Genomic DNA, 20332 nt, shown 5'->3' with positions numbered 1-20332 from the left:
GTAGCCTATCTGCTGTCACAGAAAGCACAGGACATGAGGACATTGTTTCATTCTGAAATTGACCGACTGAGCTCTTAGTATTTGGTAGTCAAATGATAATGCATTTTCAAGTTGAAAAAGGTTTATGTACGTTTGCATTGGTAGCAAACATCAGAATAGATAAGGGCTTCATTTTGAGCAAACTTGGGCTGTTTAATTCCTTTTCTCTTCAAATAATTCAGACAGGGAAACCAACTATTTTTAGTGGCCTTTTTTGTGCAGTGTGTGCTGATCTGTAACTTTGTAATTTTTGATATTGTCCAGTCAGAGTAGAGTAGAGTCAGAACCTTAAACCGGTTTAAGAAGATCAAATTACATGCATTTTATCCTCCCTTTTACTTCTTCACTTTCATTTTCACATTTTTTTCCATGGGAGGTTTGCTGAACACACATGCACTTTTTCAGAAACACCCTGCTTCGCGTTCATACAGTGGCATGCTTTCACATTTTGGCTGCCTGGTATATCTATAGTCTTCTACCACAGACCAGTGAGCTCCATAGGAGCCGTTGGGTGTTCAGTACCTTGCTCAAGGGCATTCCTGGCAGTAGCTATTGAGAGAGGTAGTTTTGTTTTGCTGATTATACATCATTCATCTCCTACTGATTAGACATGTATCATATCGAATCAGTAACCGTTTAGATGTTTTCAGACAGTCTAATTTTTTACACCTCTCTGTCCATTTCTCCAGTTTTCAATTTTTGGTTCTCGGACAGTTGGAAGACCTATCCGCCGTGTAGTTGGAGAAGAAGGGGTCAGATGTGGCCTCAGCAAAGCAGAGTTCATGGAGAAAGTGCAGCAGAGCAACGAGGCGTGTCAGCGTGGTGACTTCAACGCTGCTGTTCATTTGTACAGTGATGCCTTGCAGGCTGACCCACAGAACTGCATCCTCTATAGTAACCGTTCTGCAGCCCTCCTCAAACTGGGACAACACCAGGCTGCCCTGGATGATGCTGCAAAAGCCCGTGTACTTAATCCCAAGTGGCCTAAGGTAAGATTGCTTCAGCAGCCTTACCAACAAATGCATGGAAATAATAGACCATATGTTGCAACAAGGCAACAACACCACTGAGGAGGGAAATGGTTCTGATTTTTCAGTCCAGCTGGGCACAATGACATTTTGTCTTCTACAGAAACTGTTGATTTTTCTCCATTGCTCCAATGTAGAGTCAGTGCCAAGAATTGTAAATCTCAAACAGAATACTAATTTGGAGGGGCTTCGATGGGAAGATCATGGCCAAATTGAGCTATAACTCCCAGCTTTATAGAATAAATTGTAGAGGCCATTTTCAAAATGCCATATATCCATTTTGGGAAAAAAAAACATTATTTGAAATTCATCATTCAGTATCTCTATAGAAGATCCAGTCTATACATATTATATGTTATTTTGTCAGCCCAATAATTAAGTTACCTACTATCCTTTAAAAAGGATAGTAGGTAATTTCTATTTTGTGCTAGCAGTCATTTTAGTAGAGTAGTTGCTATTTTTTTTCACAAATGGTGGATATCTGATTTTGAATCATGTCTCTAAATTGTAAATCTAAGCAATTCCAAATTCCACTGACATTTTTTATCCTTGGTGGCATTCTTGTGGACGCTGATCAATACAAAGTTTTCTGAGGTCTTGTTTTTGGTCTTGTCCGGGCCATGTGGACTAACCTACCATAGATTTCACATTACTCAACCACATAGATCACTAGCAGACCAATTCCTCTCAGAGATGGAACAGCATTGATTTCATGATTTAGCATCAAGAGATACTTGTGTGTTAGAGAGTGAGAGATTGATGATAATAAGGTAGAGTGATATTGATGATAATCCTTCATTGCCGATGATGGATCAAAGGCCACCTCTTTCTTTGATCTAAGGTCATGTATCCTTGGATGTTCAGGTAGGTTTTCTCTTCTGTAAAAATGTATCGTATTGTCATTGTATTGAGTATTGAGTATTGATTTCAAACTCACTTCATATTACATAGATAATATTTTTTAACCTGCAGCATTGGTCTATGGTACGCACCTGGATTAGGATGGGCTACATTGCAACAATATTAAAACAGGATTTGCAGCTCTTCTCTTTCAATAGTAAATTATTATTTTAGAACTTCGTTTAAACTCAAATCTACAGTTAAACCTTTGATGTTGATTTTGATTGATGTTTCAAAGACATTCTAGCACTTGCAGTTATCTTTTTTAGTTTACTGTATTTCTTCATATTTTGCTTGTTATGCATGTACAGTTGATGTCCAATTGTTATTTGAGATCCTTTTTGGTCAGATGCTCTTTTGTAGGGATTGTTGTTATTATTCCATAACAAGAGTCTCTCCTCCATAATGTTGTAAATTCTCTCTCTGTAGCATCTGACTATTAATATGGAATACATCACTGTTAGCATTAATTTGGAGAGATTTCATAAACTAATGAGGCCAAATTATAATTGAAAATCACTGCCAAAATCACTCTCCTCTCTCCTCTTTATATGCTATCCAAGTACAATGAACTCTTTGTGGTCTGATTGGGGGATGGTTGGTTTAATCTAGGCAGTCTTTCCCTGCTTATTCTTGGATTTAGTGCCTGACAGTTTAGACTCTGATGTTGAAGTTACTGTTAGAAGACTTGGTGTCTTCTAACAGTATAGCCTGACCCTTGTGTTTTAACTTTGTAATATGATAGTCAGGAATTAATATGTCTGTAGTATTGACGATTTAGCAGAGGGTGGAAGCTCTTTTTTCATAAATCACCACTAGGGGTCAATCTTGTCAAACAGGAAAGTCTTCTCAGTGAGACACAATGGAGAACTGAACATAGTCTGTACATGTCAAACAGGCATGCAAGAAATTTCATTTCTAGGAGGTATTTTTTACATTCAGTCGGTTCAAGGCAAAAGTTCATCATGCCTGACATTGGTCTTGAATGCAGAAGTGTACTTATACACCAAACCATGCATCAACACAGCTATCATGGAGAATTTTGTGGTAGTTGGCTTTTCTACTTGGTGATTGTAGAGGGAAAACCCAAGGCCAAATTGATTTGTTCTTCAATTTTATCTCTCATATGTCAGCAAAAGTATTTGAACATAAAACTAAAATTCTCTGCATTATGTGATGCTATCCTAGCTTGATCTTCTAATCAGAGATTTTGATTGATTAGTGTGTATCAAGGTGCTGTAGTGTATATGAATGGACAATGGTATTTATTACAACTGCTGTTATCAGGGCTTCTTCAAAGAAGTGATAGGCCCGTCTGTAATGATGCATCATGGCGGCCGTGACACACTTATGGTGTTGGCCTCAAGGAAGGGTAAGTTAGGTTTGCACAGCCGCCTACAGTCCATCTGCTACGGCTGGATGTTTGATGAAGGGATGGGGATTAAATCACAGGAGTGTGCTGGCATTTAGATCCTGTGTGAGTACATATTTATCATCAATCATGCTTCCCTGTGACCGCACCTCTGGATTGGCCCGTCAAACAGTGACAGGCTGGGCTGTGCTGCCCCACGCACCACCGAGCAGCCCACCCTCTGGAAGCCCATAGCCAGCTTGTGAGAGGAACCCCTGTCTAATCTGTCAGCTTTCCCCTACTGCTGTAAGTGCCAGAATGCACTCTCTCTTTTCCTGAAAGAAGAAAGAAAATGTGTGGTTTAATGACCCAAGACAGCTTGAGGCCCTTTGTACCTCACCCTCTCACTGAATGCAAAAAAGCTTAAATGAGAACAAAATAGGGTGTCATTTGGTAGATGAGGGGCACACTTATGTGTGTCTGTTCACATTTTGTCTCTGTGTGCCAGTGTGGGAGGCAAACTTGGAGAAAAAGAAAGAATGCGTGGTGTATACTCAGTTTCTTTGCAAAAGAAATGATGTCAACCTCTTGAACTTCAGTCCACACTTTTTGATAGATTTGCAGTAGCTGTGTGCGTCTCTGCGTTAGATGGAAAACACTGAACATTTGATATTTTGAGTTAGTATTTTGCGATCCTGTGTTTGTGCACCGAGTCGTGAATATTGGAATGACTGAGGTGACAATACCCTTTCTAGAGGGATTTCCTGCCTACTCTCCTCCTCCATCTGCTCCCTCACTCTCCACACTGCTGTTCCAGTGACATGTTAAACAAACAACAGCCCTTTCTGCTATCACTCCCATTCTCCTGCTTGAGCACTGACAGGAGAGTTCCCTGGGAACCAGAGGAAGAGTGGCACTGCAGTGTCAGGGGAGCCATCTCTATCATTTGCATACCTCCTGATTATAGGCTATGATGGTGCCTATCAAGGGTATTCTGTCTGCTCAAATGTTTATTGCCAAAGTTGCTGCTGACACCCACCCGTATTCATGGTTGAATCCATCAAGCCTTGTTTCTCAGATGAGTCTGTGACACATCTTCTGCATTTATTGTAAACTGTTCATGCCATTACGTGCATACATTTTTCTTTTCCACCAACATAAAAATGTCCGTTCATGTCCCAGTGGAGGGGCCTCAGGTTGAACTGAGACAATGAGTGTTTGCACTGGGAAAGGTCATGGTGTGCGGAGGGGCTGAAAGGGGACTTTAATTAAAGCGGCATATCCAGTAATTGTGCGCGGAGTGGATGCTGACACCCTGGCGAGGCATGAACCTTTTCCTCCTACACTGCTGGGTGATGACACTGCCTGTTGCTGTTACCGTACATGGAATAGGAAGAAAAGAATTGTATGTGATTTTAAGACCTCATCCCTTGCCCCTCTCAGCGGTACTCTGCTTTTCATGTGGACGAGAACCACTGGGGTGTAATGCTCCCCTATTGGTATGACAGTCTGTTAAACCAGCCCTCATCTGATCTCAGTGTGTGTAAAGAATAAAGAACCTGGCTTTTGATGTCATGTGGAGAGTGGTTATAGCTCTTGCGCCTTTCTTCTTGCTTTCATTCTCCCCATCTGAAATATTTATCTCACACATGGGGGTGACCTGTTCTATTACTTTGACACACAGCGAATAATGAACTGAGAAACCACAGTATAGTACCTAAGCAGGCCAGAATAGATGGGTATTTGGATTTACAAAATGGAGAACATATGAGGTGGCCTATTTGTTTTAATGCAATATTATATTGATTCTAATATATATTATTTATGGGATTATTTTGTGTATTCAGTGGAGGGTCATTCTTGGTCATTGTCATTGTGTAGTTTACACTTGTTCTGTTTTCTCTGAAATAGACAAACAAATGGCTTGCAAAAGCAGAAACAGTCCTACTGAGTGTTGAGTGGATTTCGTGAGTGAAACATTACACAAACATCATTCATCAGTCCCTTTCAGATTCCTTCTGTTTTTCTGTGACAGTAGTTCAAACTGAAAACTCACACTGCTGAGCATTTAGTAGCCATTTTGTTTAAAAACATGTCTGTTTAGAGCCTCCCTTTGAGTTTCCTCACCAACAATTTGAAAAAATTCATATTGTCAAAAAACATACACAAGAAGAGTGCCGACAGGAATTATGAACCTTGGGAACATTTGTGGTTCTCCTTGTAGTTCGGTAGTGCATGGCTTGGTCCATTCTATGTAACAATGAATATTTATTATTTCACTTTATCCACTTGATACATATTTATGACTAGCATGTTTTAGTTTGATGACTGACTTGAGAGAAGCATTGAGCACAGCCGACGTCAACCTGTATGCCTGCCCTAGTTCTGAATATTCAGTAGAATACCAATAGACAGAGGACACATTATAATATGTGCAGAGGAGGCAGATGTAGCTCATGTCCCCACCTTGCACCCTCAAATCCGGTATCTTGCTTTTCGCCTTCTTGGATACGATGCTGGCAAATTATTGGGTAACAACGGATTGACAACGGATAACGGGTTGAAACAGGAGCCGGTCTACAGCTGTGCATGCCCCTCCCCTGTTCCCTTGTTACACAGGTGAACCAGGTTTTGTTACCTCTGCCAAGGAGGTTATGTTTTCGGTGCCGTTTGTTTGTTTGTTTGTTTGTTTGTTTGTTTGTTTGTTTGTTTGTCTGTTTGTCTATTAGCAGGATTACAGAAAAACTACTGGCCCGATTTACATGAAACTTCGTGGAAGGGTGTAGCATGGGCCAAGGAAGAACCCATTAAATTTTGGTGCTGATCCGGATCTGACTCACGAACAAGCAATAACAGCACAAACCTTGGCGGAGGTCTGCGCTGTCCGAGTGCCCTTCTAGTTAGTGACTATGATTGTCAGAAATAATCACTGTTGACTTTCTGAAATATGTTTTCAGAGGAGCTAAGAAATTTGAAATTGGGTGGTGGGGTCACCATAAGGGAGGATTTTGGTAGCTATGAAATGCCAGAAAGATTTATGAAATGCAAAGCACACCATACTTGGTGAGCGTTAAGATTGGTGACTCAAAGGAATATACTGACTTTTTAAGATATAAACTCTTTTACTCAATGTTTTCATGACAAGGAGATTCATAGCAGTTTCACTTCTGTGGTGCCAGTATTTATTTAGCTATTGCGCATGCTAATGCTTCTGCATATAGTGTATGTTTAGTGGATGAAAGAAGCTTTGCATCATCTCTAAAGTGCACTACATAGTAAACACACAGAAGTGAAACTACGATTAATCTTCTCATCGCACAAATGTAAGTTTTTAGAAATGCTTATTTGCCAAATGCCAGCATTTTTATGTCTTCAGTTCTACTTATTTGTAATCTGAATGGTATTGGCTGTAAGTTGGCAGACCAGGGGCTTGTTGGCCTTCTGAACACCGCAGCAGTGTTTTATGGAAAGTGTTTTATGCATACAATTATGACACTATGCCTCCCCAAATTGTCTCTCTTCACAAAGATGAACTCTCTTTGGTTAAAAAAAGGTCTTCCCACCAGCTCCCTCCCCTCTCCCCCTGCTTCACTGCCTTTTTCCACCCCAGCTCCAGAGCTCAGCATGGAGAGAGTAGAGTCATGAACCACTAATAAGAGGGTTCCGTTTTGCTTCTACCCAGCCGAGGCTTGAACTAATGAACAAATCAAATGAATGGCATGTAATTATAGGTCAGAGAAAGCGGGACGGACAGAGGGTTGGCGCTAGCGGGCACAAACCTGAAATTATTTGTCTGGAAAATCTGTGGAATGAGCGGGAGCAGTTAAATTCTGCCTTTTTCCTTTGGAAGGCCTTTGTGGCTAGGCAGCACTGCACATGTGCATGGGCCAGGTTATTAAAATGAGGTTGTTTAGGGAGGGTGAAACTGACCACACACGAGTCTGCTGTTTTGATTTCAACAGCACTTCCTCGCCAGCTATGTCATTCTTTACGGACATGAGAGGAAACTAATCCTCTGCCTCAGTTGTCTGTTGGGTAAACAACACTGCTTGATGTATCTCTCTTACTTGGTATCCACGACACCGATTTCTACTTCATCGTGGACGCAAGGTTATATTCAGTAAAGATCCTGCTTTCTTGTTCTAGCCTACATTTAATTTGCGTTTTGTAACCCAGTCAATACAGAACTACTCAAGACTTAAGTAAGTTCAGTAACATGCATATATATAACAACATAAATATATTTTAACTACTGCATTCCTAGGCTGTGTTTTACATGTGAAAATATTCAGTTATAGGTTTGTTACTCTGGTGGAGTAGCTCCAACATGCAGGTTGTTGTATGGAGTAAAAACAGTAAATAAATTGCTTTAGGGACCCCAGACTACACAGTTTAATGACAATCACAACAATGAGGGTTCTGGTGGACTTAGGATGACCTCCACATTTGCCCCCTCTCACACTGCTGCTGTTTGTTTTGAGCTTCCCTGTCGCCTTGTGGTTTTTCAATCTACTCGTCTCAGGCTTGCTATCGCTTATTCAGTTCTCCTCTGCTGTGCAATGCTGTTTGGTTTTGGCTTCATTGGCAGCGCAGGCTGCACCATCTGAAAGAGAGTGAAGTTAATTGTAAAAGTGAACATAGTTGATGCTTTAATGAAATAAAACTTTGTCGGGGCTCTCTGACACCCAGCCAGCAAAGAAGAGAATTTCGGTGCCAGATGATGTAATGTGGTTTGATGTATGTGTGATGACCTTGTTCCCACCCCACAGCTGTCTGTTTCTGGACTGTCCTGAGGGGATGGATGAGTCAGAGCTGGGAGCTGATGTCACCCTGATGATAATCTGTCAGGCCTATCGGCAACGATTGGCCGGCTCACACAGCTACATATTTTTAGACCATCCTTACCATAAGAACAAATTAATACAAAGTGAATGTGTGTGCCTATGTGTTTGTGTTTTTGTTCTGATAAATTTCTCAATATTTAATGTTGATTGTATTTGTGTGTGTGTGTGTGTGTGTGTGTTTGTGTTTTAGTGTTCTGGATAAATCTCAGTTTTTTATTTTGAGCCATTACAGATGAGCAATTCAGAAAGATTTTAAATGCGTTAGGCCCTTTTGTCCCTAAAGAAATAAAGCTTGTCAAGGCCTAGGTAAGCACCGCAAACAAGAAACTTTCAATCATGTTAAAGAATGTCTACGTCCTCAGAATGCTTTTTCCCTCTGGATACATCAATTGATTACCAGCTTAATAGCTTTTTGCTTGCTATTACATGGCCAGAAATGTCAAAAGGCCCAGAGAAAGCAAGCTCATTGCCATGCTCATGGCATAACAGCCTGCTGCTGATAGTGGATCAGCTTTACAAGCCTGAGGAAATGAGGAAAACAATTGGGCCCTGCTCCTAGCACATAACCCCTTGGGTTGCTCAGATGCTCCTTTTTCTTCCAGGGGTTCATCTTGCTGTCAGCCTTGTACCGTGTTGGCCCCTCCCATGTGGGAGCTTGGCAAGGCTCAGGCCCCCAGACCTGGATGTCTCCAGAATTAGCACAGCCTTGCTTTGCTGCAGGGAGGAAGCGCTCCCATAGGGGAAACAGGGTAGAGTGCAACACTGCAAGAAGCCCATTAGCATACCCTGCATAAGCATGGCAAGATGAATAGCAGAGTTGAGGAATGTTTTTTTTTTTGCTCTGATCAGCTTCCCGATCTTGTCTTCTTCACCTCTGAACTTGAGGTGAATAGTACACACTAATTCTTTCTCTTACAGTGTCAGTGCCAGCAGCCAGGATCTGTGTCATAACCATATAACCAAGCAGATTAGAATAAAGAAAAGTGCTTTCTCATTCTGCTCATGCATTATATCACTGCTCTATTGTTATATCTTTCACCTCTTTAAGGAGGTGTAAGGTTTGGTCTGTGCTTACGCCTAGTGGAAAGTGTGCCTCTCCTAGCTTGTGGTCTGTTTCATACAGCACCTATTCATGATGTAACCTCCTTCCTTGAATGAGTCATATGCCCTGGTTCTTCTTAGAGAAATGAATTGGTGGGGATGAAGGTGCCACTAATTTTGTTACCAGGTGGCTGACTAGCATCTTAGAAAAGAAGAATAACAGCATCACTGCCCAAAATCAGTTACTTTTCCATTCATCTCCCATTCTCAGTATTTAACATTTTTATAGGTTGTCTCACTATCATCCAGTTGGCTTTGCGAGGGTTATTCTGAATAAGGCTAAAATATGAGGGATGTTGATCTGTTAAGCTTAATAAAATTGTAATTGCTATGGTAGCAATATTGTGTTAAGTGAATACATGATTACTTATATATAGTATAAGTGGCTTGGAATTAGGCATTAGTTGAAATAAAAATTAAAAGGACATCTGTCCTCATTACTGCAAATAGAAATGGCCTGCATTACTTCGCAACTTACAGCATGCACCAGTGTAAAATGTCAGTGCACATTAATAGAACACATTTGTTAAATAATATATCACTTGAAATCAGTCAGTTCTTTCATTCAGAAGCAATCAATTGATGTATCAACAATGAAACAAAGTCCTATTTGTCAACGTTGCCCATGTGGAACCAGTACATGAAATGTAATCAGGATTTAGTTAAAGTATGACCTACTTTTGCTCCTTTAAGTGTGAGCTGCGTGGTCACAATTTTTTCTGTAATTACTGAGTTAACTGGCATGCCATTTATGATTAATGGAAGATGATTGCTTAATAAATAATGTATGTTTTAGGCAGTCTGGAACAAACACTGTATGGTGCACAATATTATGTTGACTTGCTTCTGTGATAATCTCATATTTTGTCCTCAGAAGATAAGGAGGACCATTCAATATTCAAATCAAAACCAGTGAAAGATGGATCTCCATTTTCTGTCTAAATGTCTTAGTGTGTAATGGCCTCCAGCCTAATCCATTCCTCTAAAGTGCTCCTTTCAGATCTCAGGGCTCGTTTTGAGGCAGCTAAATTACTCACTTGTGTCAGGTTATTACAATTAGCTGTTTGAGTGCCTTCACTGTTGTGTCTTACCCAGATACTTCCCTCTAATTCTTTCTCTCCATAATGAGTTTTACAGGGCAAAGCACCAGCAACAACAACAACAGCAGCAAAATGAAAATGCCTGGGGAGACGTATTAGCTGACAAACCATGGAATGCAGGTGGTGTATTTATGTGTGCGAAGCTGACAAATGCCTTCCATGGTTATGGATACAATCTCAGTATTTGACCAGAGGCTGAGTTGTTCCAATCAAGCGTTTAAAATGAAAACGCTTCCTAAAACAGAAATCGTGAATGTTGCTATTCCCATGATCTGGACAATCTAATATAGATTTGTAGAGACCAAGTCTGTCTTGTATACAAATCACAAATCATTGTGTACCAATACACAGGATGTGATGTAATTATTCCTTGTGCCAAAATATGGGGTGAGCATCCATACAGAAGCCCAATTCAGACGTTAAAAGAATAATAGTACGAACCCACAAATGGTTACTGTAGAGGACATCGGCTATGCTGTCATAGGCGGAGGGTTGGGTTGTGATACAGAGGGTAAGGGGGAGGGTTAGGAATATGATTATGCTACCAAGCTACTATACTAACATACTAACAAAACCAATATACCAGCAAACATACTACTAACAAAATATATCCGCTTACATGCTACTAACAAACAAATGCTAGCAAACCAGTACAGTATCAATATTCTAACAAACCAATATACAGCAAACATACTACTACCAAACAACATGCCAGTAAACATAACACAGACATTATACAAGCAAACATACTAGAAACAATATATCAGCAAACATGCCACTGATAAACTACTAATGAACAAATTTTGACAAACCAAATACACCTGCAAACAGTACCTTCCCTATAACAGTGACTTTGTGCCCCAGTCAGCATGCTTTCTCCTCAGCCACAGCTGCACACTGGCTCACACTGCAGCCTCAGACATAGCCTTTACTGCCAGCTTTAAGCTCCACCCACAAATTCCAAATTCACCTAGAAGTGTTGAAGTTGACATTTATACAAAACCTCAGCATCCAACCTTGACAGGGTGCACTCTAGAGTTCTCTGTTGCTGCAACCCTGCTGCCAGCTCTGTATACCTAATCATTTTTCCTTTCTTATGCCTCATCTAGAGCTCCCCAAAATACATAATCCTCTACGCCCCTGACCACAACACCAAGTCTAGGTTTAAGGTAGTGCTCACTATTTCCTGCGGGATTATTAGCTGTTTCCCCATATCTACTCACATTTGCCAACTCTGCCTAGCCTTAGCTGGCCTGCAATATGCCTGACCAAAAATGCGTAACTCCTTAAATGCTTTTTCCTCCCTCACAAACAGGGGTGAGACTTAAGGATAGTGATCTGTACATAACCAGCTCTCCACAAACACCCATACTCTTTTCTTTTTAATTTTTGGAAGACGGGCTACTTCTATTCTGCAATGTTGTCGCCAGAGTTCTGATTGGCAAGCTGAGTCCAACTGGGCAACTTGCCCACTTGCCTTGGGCGAGCGGGCGAGCTTAATTTCATACCCTGCTCACAAACAAAACCAAATTTAATCTTCCCTCCTATCAGTGACAACATTTTAACTGTTTGCTCTCAGTTACTGCTGCCAGTAACTTCAGCACTTGGTTATGTAGCGCGGTGTAGTGTCCTTGGGAAATACTCATTTTACATCAATACAAAATATGTCTAACTTTTCTACCTTAGCTGTAGGTATCACATATACTGTCAAGGGTCATGAGCTGAGGCAAATTGCAGGCACCACTACTTTAACTTGCCTGCTAGTCTTGATCTTTCTATGCTCTCAATACTTTTAACTACTTCCCACCTTAGCTCCTGAATCTGCTCCTTGTCATTTAAATTTACATCATACCACCTTCCTAAGCTTTTGACAGGTTTCTCTAGTACAGTTGGAGTTCCTTCCTCAACCATAAAAATCTTACCTTTGACAATCTCAATTGTCAAAGGGAAGATTCTCAATTTACTTGGCTTAACTTTCACCCTGCCTATCATTCAATTTGTTCAGCACCCACACTGATGACCTAATGATTACCTCCGACACATACCGTGCGTTCACACCGCAAGCAACATGATCAAAAAGTCACAAGAGCTGAGCAAGCAGAGAAAGTTGGCCACAGCTGAATTTTTACAGTCATCAACCATCAACAGCCAGATATCAGATATATGAATGAGAAGCTTCCTAGTGCTCTACAATTTTTATTTGAAAGACTACAATAATAGACATCTCAAAAATGAGAATGGTTACATTTGTTGTTGGGGTCAATGCTAAGATCTGAAGTTGAAGTCATTTTATTGAGTTTTCTGTTTATTTTTGATTAATGCTACCTAATTAGCGCTTACCAGCTAGCTATGTTAACTTGTTAAAATTGTGAAAGGCAATCCCAAAGCAGCAGAAAATTTGTAGCTACAGAAGACCTCTATATTGGAGCCTCTCGCACTGCCCACAATTGGTCAAAATAGAGTGATCCATCAACCAAGTCAGTCGCAGTGTGAACACCCTGTTAGTGAAACCACTTCACTAACAGTGAATATGTTAATATGGTAAAAGTGAATACAGACTTTGTAGATATTGTGACAATATGTGGGGGTTTTTGGGGATACAGAACTAGTGCAGAACTGGCAGCATGACTATGAAACAAAGCATAATTAAATGGAAAGTCAAATAAATATTGTATGAGTTCATAAATTCAGCTTGCCAATTATTGTCAGTGAAGCTCCAGAGAATGGTTCTTGATGACTCAGAATAGTCTGAGTTCTTTGGATTCTAGCCTTGCGACTGAATTCTTAAAGTTTACTTAATGTGAATTATGTTTTAGATAGAGATTATCCCATTAACCTGACAGTCAGCCACAGATGAATATGTCCCAGAGATGTAATTAGTATATAATGTTAACTGTTATTCATGGTAATGGAAGAATATTTTGATCCAAAACTCAGTTCCGCTTTTACAAGTGTGCAGATACATTTTGCTAAAAATAAGGCCATGGTCTTTGATTTCATATGGATGTTATCAGTGCTATACATGCTCCTATGGAATGGAATGTTTGAGCTGTTTTTCATTGAGCAAGACACACAAACAAGAGAGATGCTCTGAACTGCAGATGGCAGCAAATGGAAAATTGTTGTGCCACTGTTAAAATCTGTCAGACAGACACACTTGGATTGCTCTGAATCGTTCCAACTTTTGCATGCAGTACTCACATAGCAAACTCCCTTTGACATGGTAGACTGTGGCAGTCATACTCAGCACAATGGAGCTGCTGATCTTCTGGCATCCATTATTCAGACATCTACTCAAGCTGTGCTTCGGCAAGATGGTCTCTTTTAATCCTGACGCTCATCTTGTGGTACATCAAGCAAGTCTTCAGTGGACTGTATATGGCAGGAGAAGAGAGTGTTTTTTTTACGGTGGAAAAGTTGGGGTAGAGAAGACTGGAGCACAGCAAAGTACAACCAAGGGGGAAATGATGACCTTTTACTTGCAATTTAACATTCTTAACATTTGCTTTTTGCCGTAAAATTGGCAGTGTTTTCTACTTTTCAACTATCCTCATGTATTTATACCAACGTGTTACACTATGAGTTTATTTATTCTGTTTGAACTTTAGTTTGGTAAGATACAGTGCAGAGGCTGTTTGTGGCAGAATCAACCGCCATAAATTCTCTCCTCTCTTGTATCTATCTCAGAAGACATTTGACATGACCCATATGAAGATAAGGCCAAAGCTTTCGTTGTGTACAAACTGCTTGGAAAATCATGTCTAACGAAGTGAAAACAGGAAACTGGTTGGGAAGTTTGTCAACAAAGCTCGGAAATGACCTGTTTCTATAGCCAGGGTCAGAGTTTTAGCCACAAAACTACTCTACACTCCATTTTTAAAATATTGAGGAAATTTTGACTTGGTTGTTAACCCCAGATTGTTCTAAACATAGACAGTAGTGGTTCATGTATCAGCATCTAATAAACCACGAAGGAAATTATCCCCACCACACAATATTATCAACATATTCAAATGCATTTCTGTATTAAATGTGATCATAGGTGAGTCAGAAATTTTTCCTTCCATTTTTTAGCAATTCATTTTGTTGAGTGTATTTCAAGACTCTATAATGGTTGTTAGTGATGGCTGTCAAATCATGAATTGAGCCTCCAAGTCAGACACACAGGCACTTTGTATGCTTTTAAGGCTTTGTCAGAGAACATATAGTACTGCAATACATTTTGTGTTGCATATTTAATCAAATATGGTGAAGACATTTTGTACACTTATCAGTTTTGAAAGATGATGTGTTTTAATTAGGAAGTTAATATGCAATGAGGATACACTGGAATTTGAAATAATTTATCTCATATTATCACTAGTTTATGTCCCAGGCTTTCCAAAGTTTGTTTACAGATGTGCGAGCACTGAATAGCATAATGAAATATAAATGTATTGAGGATCAGAATGCTTCTAATTACTTTCACAGTTTTCATTGACTCATAAATAGAATAAATTACGCATTTATCCTAAGCTTTGGCATGTTTATTTATGATGCAGTCTCCTTTCGATTTCATCTACGTACTTCATGTAATTACATATTTGCATCCGCAGCACCACCACAGTACTCATTTCCCCGAGCAACACTTATGGCACAACACATCCATTCATCCCACATGGGATTTCACCATTACAAACTCTGTGGTTTCACACTATTACATTATCAGGGTCTGTTTCTGGAAATACTCACTTTTCATTGCAGGCAAAACAGTGGAACAAATGTACAGTATACATACTTTATCATGCTCTATAATGTGAAATATTGGGCTTCTATATTAACTCAATGGTTAAAATTATATATAAAAAACAAACTAATTGGTACGTGTGCTTCTATGTGTGTTGTATGGGTATGTTTTATTTTTTCTGCATTTATGTTGTGTATGTGTGTGTGTGGGCGCGCCTTTTACGGTCTATGGCGCACGCTTGCGTAGGTGTGTGTGTGTGTGCGCTTGGTTGTCAGCCATCTGGCCATTGGAAAAAAAAGAGAAATCTTAATTCCTCTGTAAATCCTTGGCACATTTGATATTATACCAAAACACAATTAAAGAAGATGCTTATGTGGCCATGCACAGCCCTCAGGGGGATAAATCTCTTGTGTCTGACACAGTTGACTAATAAATAAGCACGTTTGGCAGATTGGGAAGGGAGGGAGGACAGGCTGATAGGTCTGTGGAGGTCAACACAGCCTATAGTACCTCACTGCCTGACTGTATTTAATGGGGAAGTACAGCTACAGTACACTGAACCTCTGACTTTACACTGTTTTTCTACAACTAGACTAGTTGCTACTGTGTTTTCTAACTAAATTCATTCTGTAATCAGCACTGATAGCTGAAATCATTTGGTATCAGTACAGGGGCTCTTTGCTATAAGCCATGGATTTCAGCATCCTTTGTGATTTGTTAAGGTTATAGATAGTTGTGCGTCCTAGTAAGCCAGCAGAAAGCCTCAGAGCGATGCAAGTCTCAAGCATTACGGATAATTCATTAGCGGTGTGTGAGGAAGAGTCTCCCCTTTCATTTCATTGTCTTTTACTCCACTAATAACTCTGGAGCTGACAGAAAGCCTTAAGGTAGGGAAAGACAAAATGACTCTCCTCTTCTTTATTTCATACCGTAATATAACTGTCTCCTTTACCTGCTGCGGAGACTCTACATCATCTATGAAGTTGCCGTCTCATAAGACTTCAGTTCTTGTAGCTTCCAGTGTTGCCTCAACTGTCATCTTTTTGGCATATTTCATTACATGCCATTTTATGAAGTGTCTCAGATTTGTTTATCGGGCCTACGCTGTTTTGTGATATTGTGCCAATAGAAAACACTGGTGTGGATATAATTGAGTGGAACAGCTTTGCTACAATCAAAGATGGACAGTCTGTAGCTAAATACTGGCAATAACGAGGATAAAGGCTCCGGTTGTATTACTCTCATTCTGATCATTGTTGTTCCATTCCCCAGATGAATCGTAACTCATTGTTTGATTGCTCTGCCATTCCTCATCTTTATCCGTGCACTATTATGGTCAATACACCGGACCATTTGGTCCCATTTCACTGAGCGGGTTTCATTATGACAAGTGGAATGTAATCCATCTGTGTGTTTGTGTGCGTGTGTGTGTGTGTGTGTGTGTGTGTGCGCGCACACGGGCGAGCATGTGTGTGTGTGTTTGTGAGTGATGTTGAACAACACCCATGCAGACATGGAAGAGGCCAAGGCTGAGGTTCAAGTGGAATTTAAGGAACTGTGCGAGTGTATTTGTGTTCGTTGGGGTAGAAACACAGTTTGCTTCTATAAAGATTGGTCCAAGGTTGGCTGACTCAGTGACCCCCTGCTTGAGATTTTGCCACTGAGCTACAGTCATAATACTCTCCGTCTGAGCCTGACTGATTTGGCAAGAAAATTAATGATATCTGCTATGTCTGCTAATAATGATTTATTTTTGTGGTATCATTGTTACTCATTGTGGTATCATTGTTATAATTTATCATTATAACTCTGCGCTGGACAAAATTCCTGACTGAAATTCTAAAACAGGCTTCTGGGATTTTGTTCAGAGTTGTTCTATATTCTCAAAGGTCTGGTGTACAGTAAATGTACACTACTCATTGGGTAGGGCTGCGCAAATCGTATTAAAATTGCGATTCATACCTCTATGTGATCTCATTCCTAAATGACAATGATTCTGCCACATGTTCATTAGGGATATCCATTGCATCAAACCAAGCGCTCCTAACAAATGACAACACTGCGTTACACCAGGTGACGAAATGTGCACATGCAGAGCGACAGAAACCGGCAGAAAGGAATACAAATCCAGAGAGAGAAATAACAGAGAACGGCAGATACACACAGGAAAACAGTTGTTCAAAGGTTTTGTTGTAAATAAGAGAAGAGGAGAGACGTAAGTTGATTGTTTTTATGTTCAGTGTTCGATTCATCAAGCATTTGAATTTAAGCTAATTTGTCTATCAAAAAACAAGCACATATCCTGTATAGGCGCAAGGTGCATGTGTTCAACTCAATGCAATTCAATTCACTGCATTGAAGCATTGCCACCCGGTAATCAATTAAATTACCTATTCCACTAACGTTACTTCTTCACATGACAGACAGGACATGATGTCACATCAGGCGATTAGGGATCGATTTAGATCAATTTATATACATAGACCAATTTTTTATTTTGTGGCAGAGCCCATGAGCCTCTGTATAGCCCCTTTCACACTGGACAAAAAACCCACTAACACCCGCTAACATCTGGCTTTTGTCTTCAGTGTGAAAGGGTATAATCGGCATTCATTCCCTGGTCAAATGACTCTGCAGTAGTCGCAGGTATTTATCGGCTCCAGCTCCGATCGGCAGTGATGGAAACATGACACCCGGGTGGACACGCTAATTTTCGCCCCTTTTCTGGCGCGATGCTATGATGCGTGTTGAGTTCTGGACGTTAGTGCGTAAATAGCCAGGCAGGAACATTATTTATTGTTATTTATTTATTTTTTTATATATATGGCTGTCAGAACTGACGTCTGGTAACTTATCAATTACACCACTCGGCTGCTCCAAACTTCAGACTATGTGCGTCCATGAAGAAAACATGAGTAGCTTGTTCTTCTTAGGGGATTAAGCCCTCACTACCATCCTAATATCACTGCTGCATGGAACGCTGCATAATTCCAACCAGGGAAATAGGATTGTTAGAGTAAATATCCAACCGCGAAGTCAGACAGCCAGCTTCCTCCGTGGAAGGTCCGATGATGTCATTCTGCATAATAATTTGCCATGTGCTTCTGTTTGTTTGAAAAACGAGGGGAGAAAATTCTGAATAATGGGCCATCGGAACAATGGCATGGCACCGTTCAGTCGGCGTTGAGTTTGAAAGAGAGACTGAAGTAAAAAAAAAAGTAACCACCATAAATTGTCACTGGCCTCCATGCTGCTTTTCTACTGTTTTCCGGCACGTTTGTGATGTTGAAAGTGACACATCAGAAAAAAACAGAAAGGCAAACTCGTCTAATGGCAATGGGAAAGGAGTCAATCGCCTATTTTTAGCGGGTTCTGCGTTTAAAAAACCTGCATATACGCGCTACTTTTGGCGTAAAAAGGGTATATGAGAAACACTGCATCTCACAGCCAAACACTCCATCTAGTGGCCATCTGATGAAGTGCTGATGGCTGGCTGACAAAGTTGATGTGACAGTCCCATATCAGTCACTGTGTTTCTGCCCTGTATCAGGCAAAAGAGTGCAATAAACATTTCTATTAAAAAATGTTTTTTCTAAGAATCGTGAGAGGTATTTGTGATCTCAGTTCTAAGCAAGAAAATCAAGATTTTCATTTTATCCAGAATCGTGCAGCCCAACCATTGGGCATTACCTATTGTAGTCCTGTAGCTCAATGGGTAGAGCATGGCACAAACGCTGCCAGGGTATGAGGTTTGATACCCACTGGGGCCACCCATGGTAAAGATGCATGCACTCTTGGTACTGTTAGGTGCTTTGGGTAAAAACATCCACCCAACAGCATATGCTAAAATCTTAAAAATAATTCAAATTATTCTGCTAAAACCTACTGCCCAATAATGGATGATAATGTCATTGTACGGATACACTGGTCAGGCCATACTATGCAGACAATCACTGTATCAAAATGTTGTCTTTGTAAGGGAATGTATAGTACCCAACTAACTAACTAACTAACCAACTAACTAACTAACTAACTAAATAACTAACTACCCAGGGTAATTAGAACAACTGTGTTCACTGGCTAGGTCATTGCCTGGCTACCCTACCTTATCAATGTATGTCCTGATGGGCTCTGCTGTAGCTGAAGCGAGTCTGATACAGCTGTCTCAACCTCTGCTCCTATCCTCCAAGAAGAGGAAGAGAGGGTCGGTTTCATTCTCTTATATAAAGTGGGTTTTATTGGATGTGGCAGACTAATAAAGAGCTTCACTTCGGAGTGGAGGTGAGGGGTCAAAGCTGGTGATAAGGGTATAGATGAGGAGGGTTGGAATGTGTGTGTGTGGGCGTCTGCGTGTGTATGGGTGTGGATGCGCATCTTTTGGGTCCTGGCTCATATTCCACTAATCCTCCGGGGACAGAGGGGAGAACTGGACAGGGATTACAGCATCCCAATGCCATGTTCCCATCACTCACAGAGAAACACTTCCTGTGCTCCCCCATCGCTGAAACAGGCTGGGAGGAATGTGAGATGTACAGAAGGGCCAGGGGTGATGATGAGAAAGATATTGCAGTGTTGTTATCGTTGCGAAATTACTTTTTTAGTTGACAGATTATTAGAAAGACAGGGGACTAACCATTGCATTTTGTAGAGAGACAACACTTTTACATGCTGCCAGTGAGATGTCAACAAAAGCAGACTGTTGAGTTTTCTTGTTCTGTTGTCATAAGATCATGCGCATGTGAATAAAGTTTTTATTTCAATCTTATGTGAGACATGATGGTGTTTCAAAAAACATGAATGATGATGTTTACTAGACAAGTGGTTGAGTGTATATTGGCAGTGTTTGTTGTCTCCCCAATTGCAGGTTTATGTGTTATCAGGTAGTACAGCACTTGTCTTGGAGACACTCAGTGCTTGACTTTTGCATTAATGTTTACAGTGTCTTGGTGCAGTGTGCACATCAGATGAGAGACATTTATGATAGGATATCAAACTGTCATATTTGCTTTTAGTGGCATATAAAATCCATTCAGTCTAGCGGGGTTAGCGAAGTTATACAGGGTAAATAATTGGAGGCACAGTTGACCACTGGGGCAGTTTTCCTTAGAATAAATGTGTCTATAATTCTTGGTGTGGCAGTAATGTGCAGTAAGCTATACTCCCATTTTCGTTGTGCTGTTACAAACATTGTTTGCCTGTGTGTGCAGATCTAGGCTATATGCAACGTACATGCTTCATTATTT

At 40.4% G+C, this 20332-nt stretch overlaps 1 protein-coding gene across 1 annotated transcript in view; it reads left to right on the top strand.

The window, feature by feature from the left end:
• The window catches only part of LOC139645421 (tetratricopeptide repeat protein 28-like), a 171229-nt gene that overhangs the window by 2193 nt on the left and 148704 nt on the right, over positions 1-20332 (top strand). The window contains exon 2 of the mRNA XM_071521123.1: positions 729-1028. Coding sequence (XP_071377224.1) covers positions 729-1028 — 300 coding nt within the window. The remainder of the gene's footprint in view (positions 1-728; positions 1029-20332) is intronic.

Source organism: Centroberyx affinis, unplaced genomic scaffold (assembly GCF_046629955.1).
Source record: "Centroberyx affinis isolate AG114_WGS23_722 - 3 ecotype Tasmania unplaced genomic scaffold, CSIRO-AGI_Caff_v1 ptg000859l_1, whole genome shotgun sequence".
Taxonomy (NCBI): domain Eukaryota; kingdom Metazoa; phylum Chordata; class Actinopteri; order Beryciformes; family Berycidae; genus Centroberyx; species Centroberyx affinis.
The sequence above is the reverse complement of the archived record's forward strand: the minus strand, read 5'-3'. Positions and strand labels throughout refer to the sequence as shown.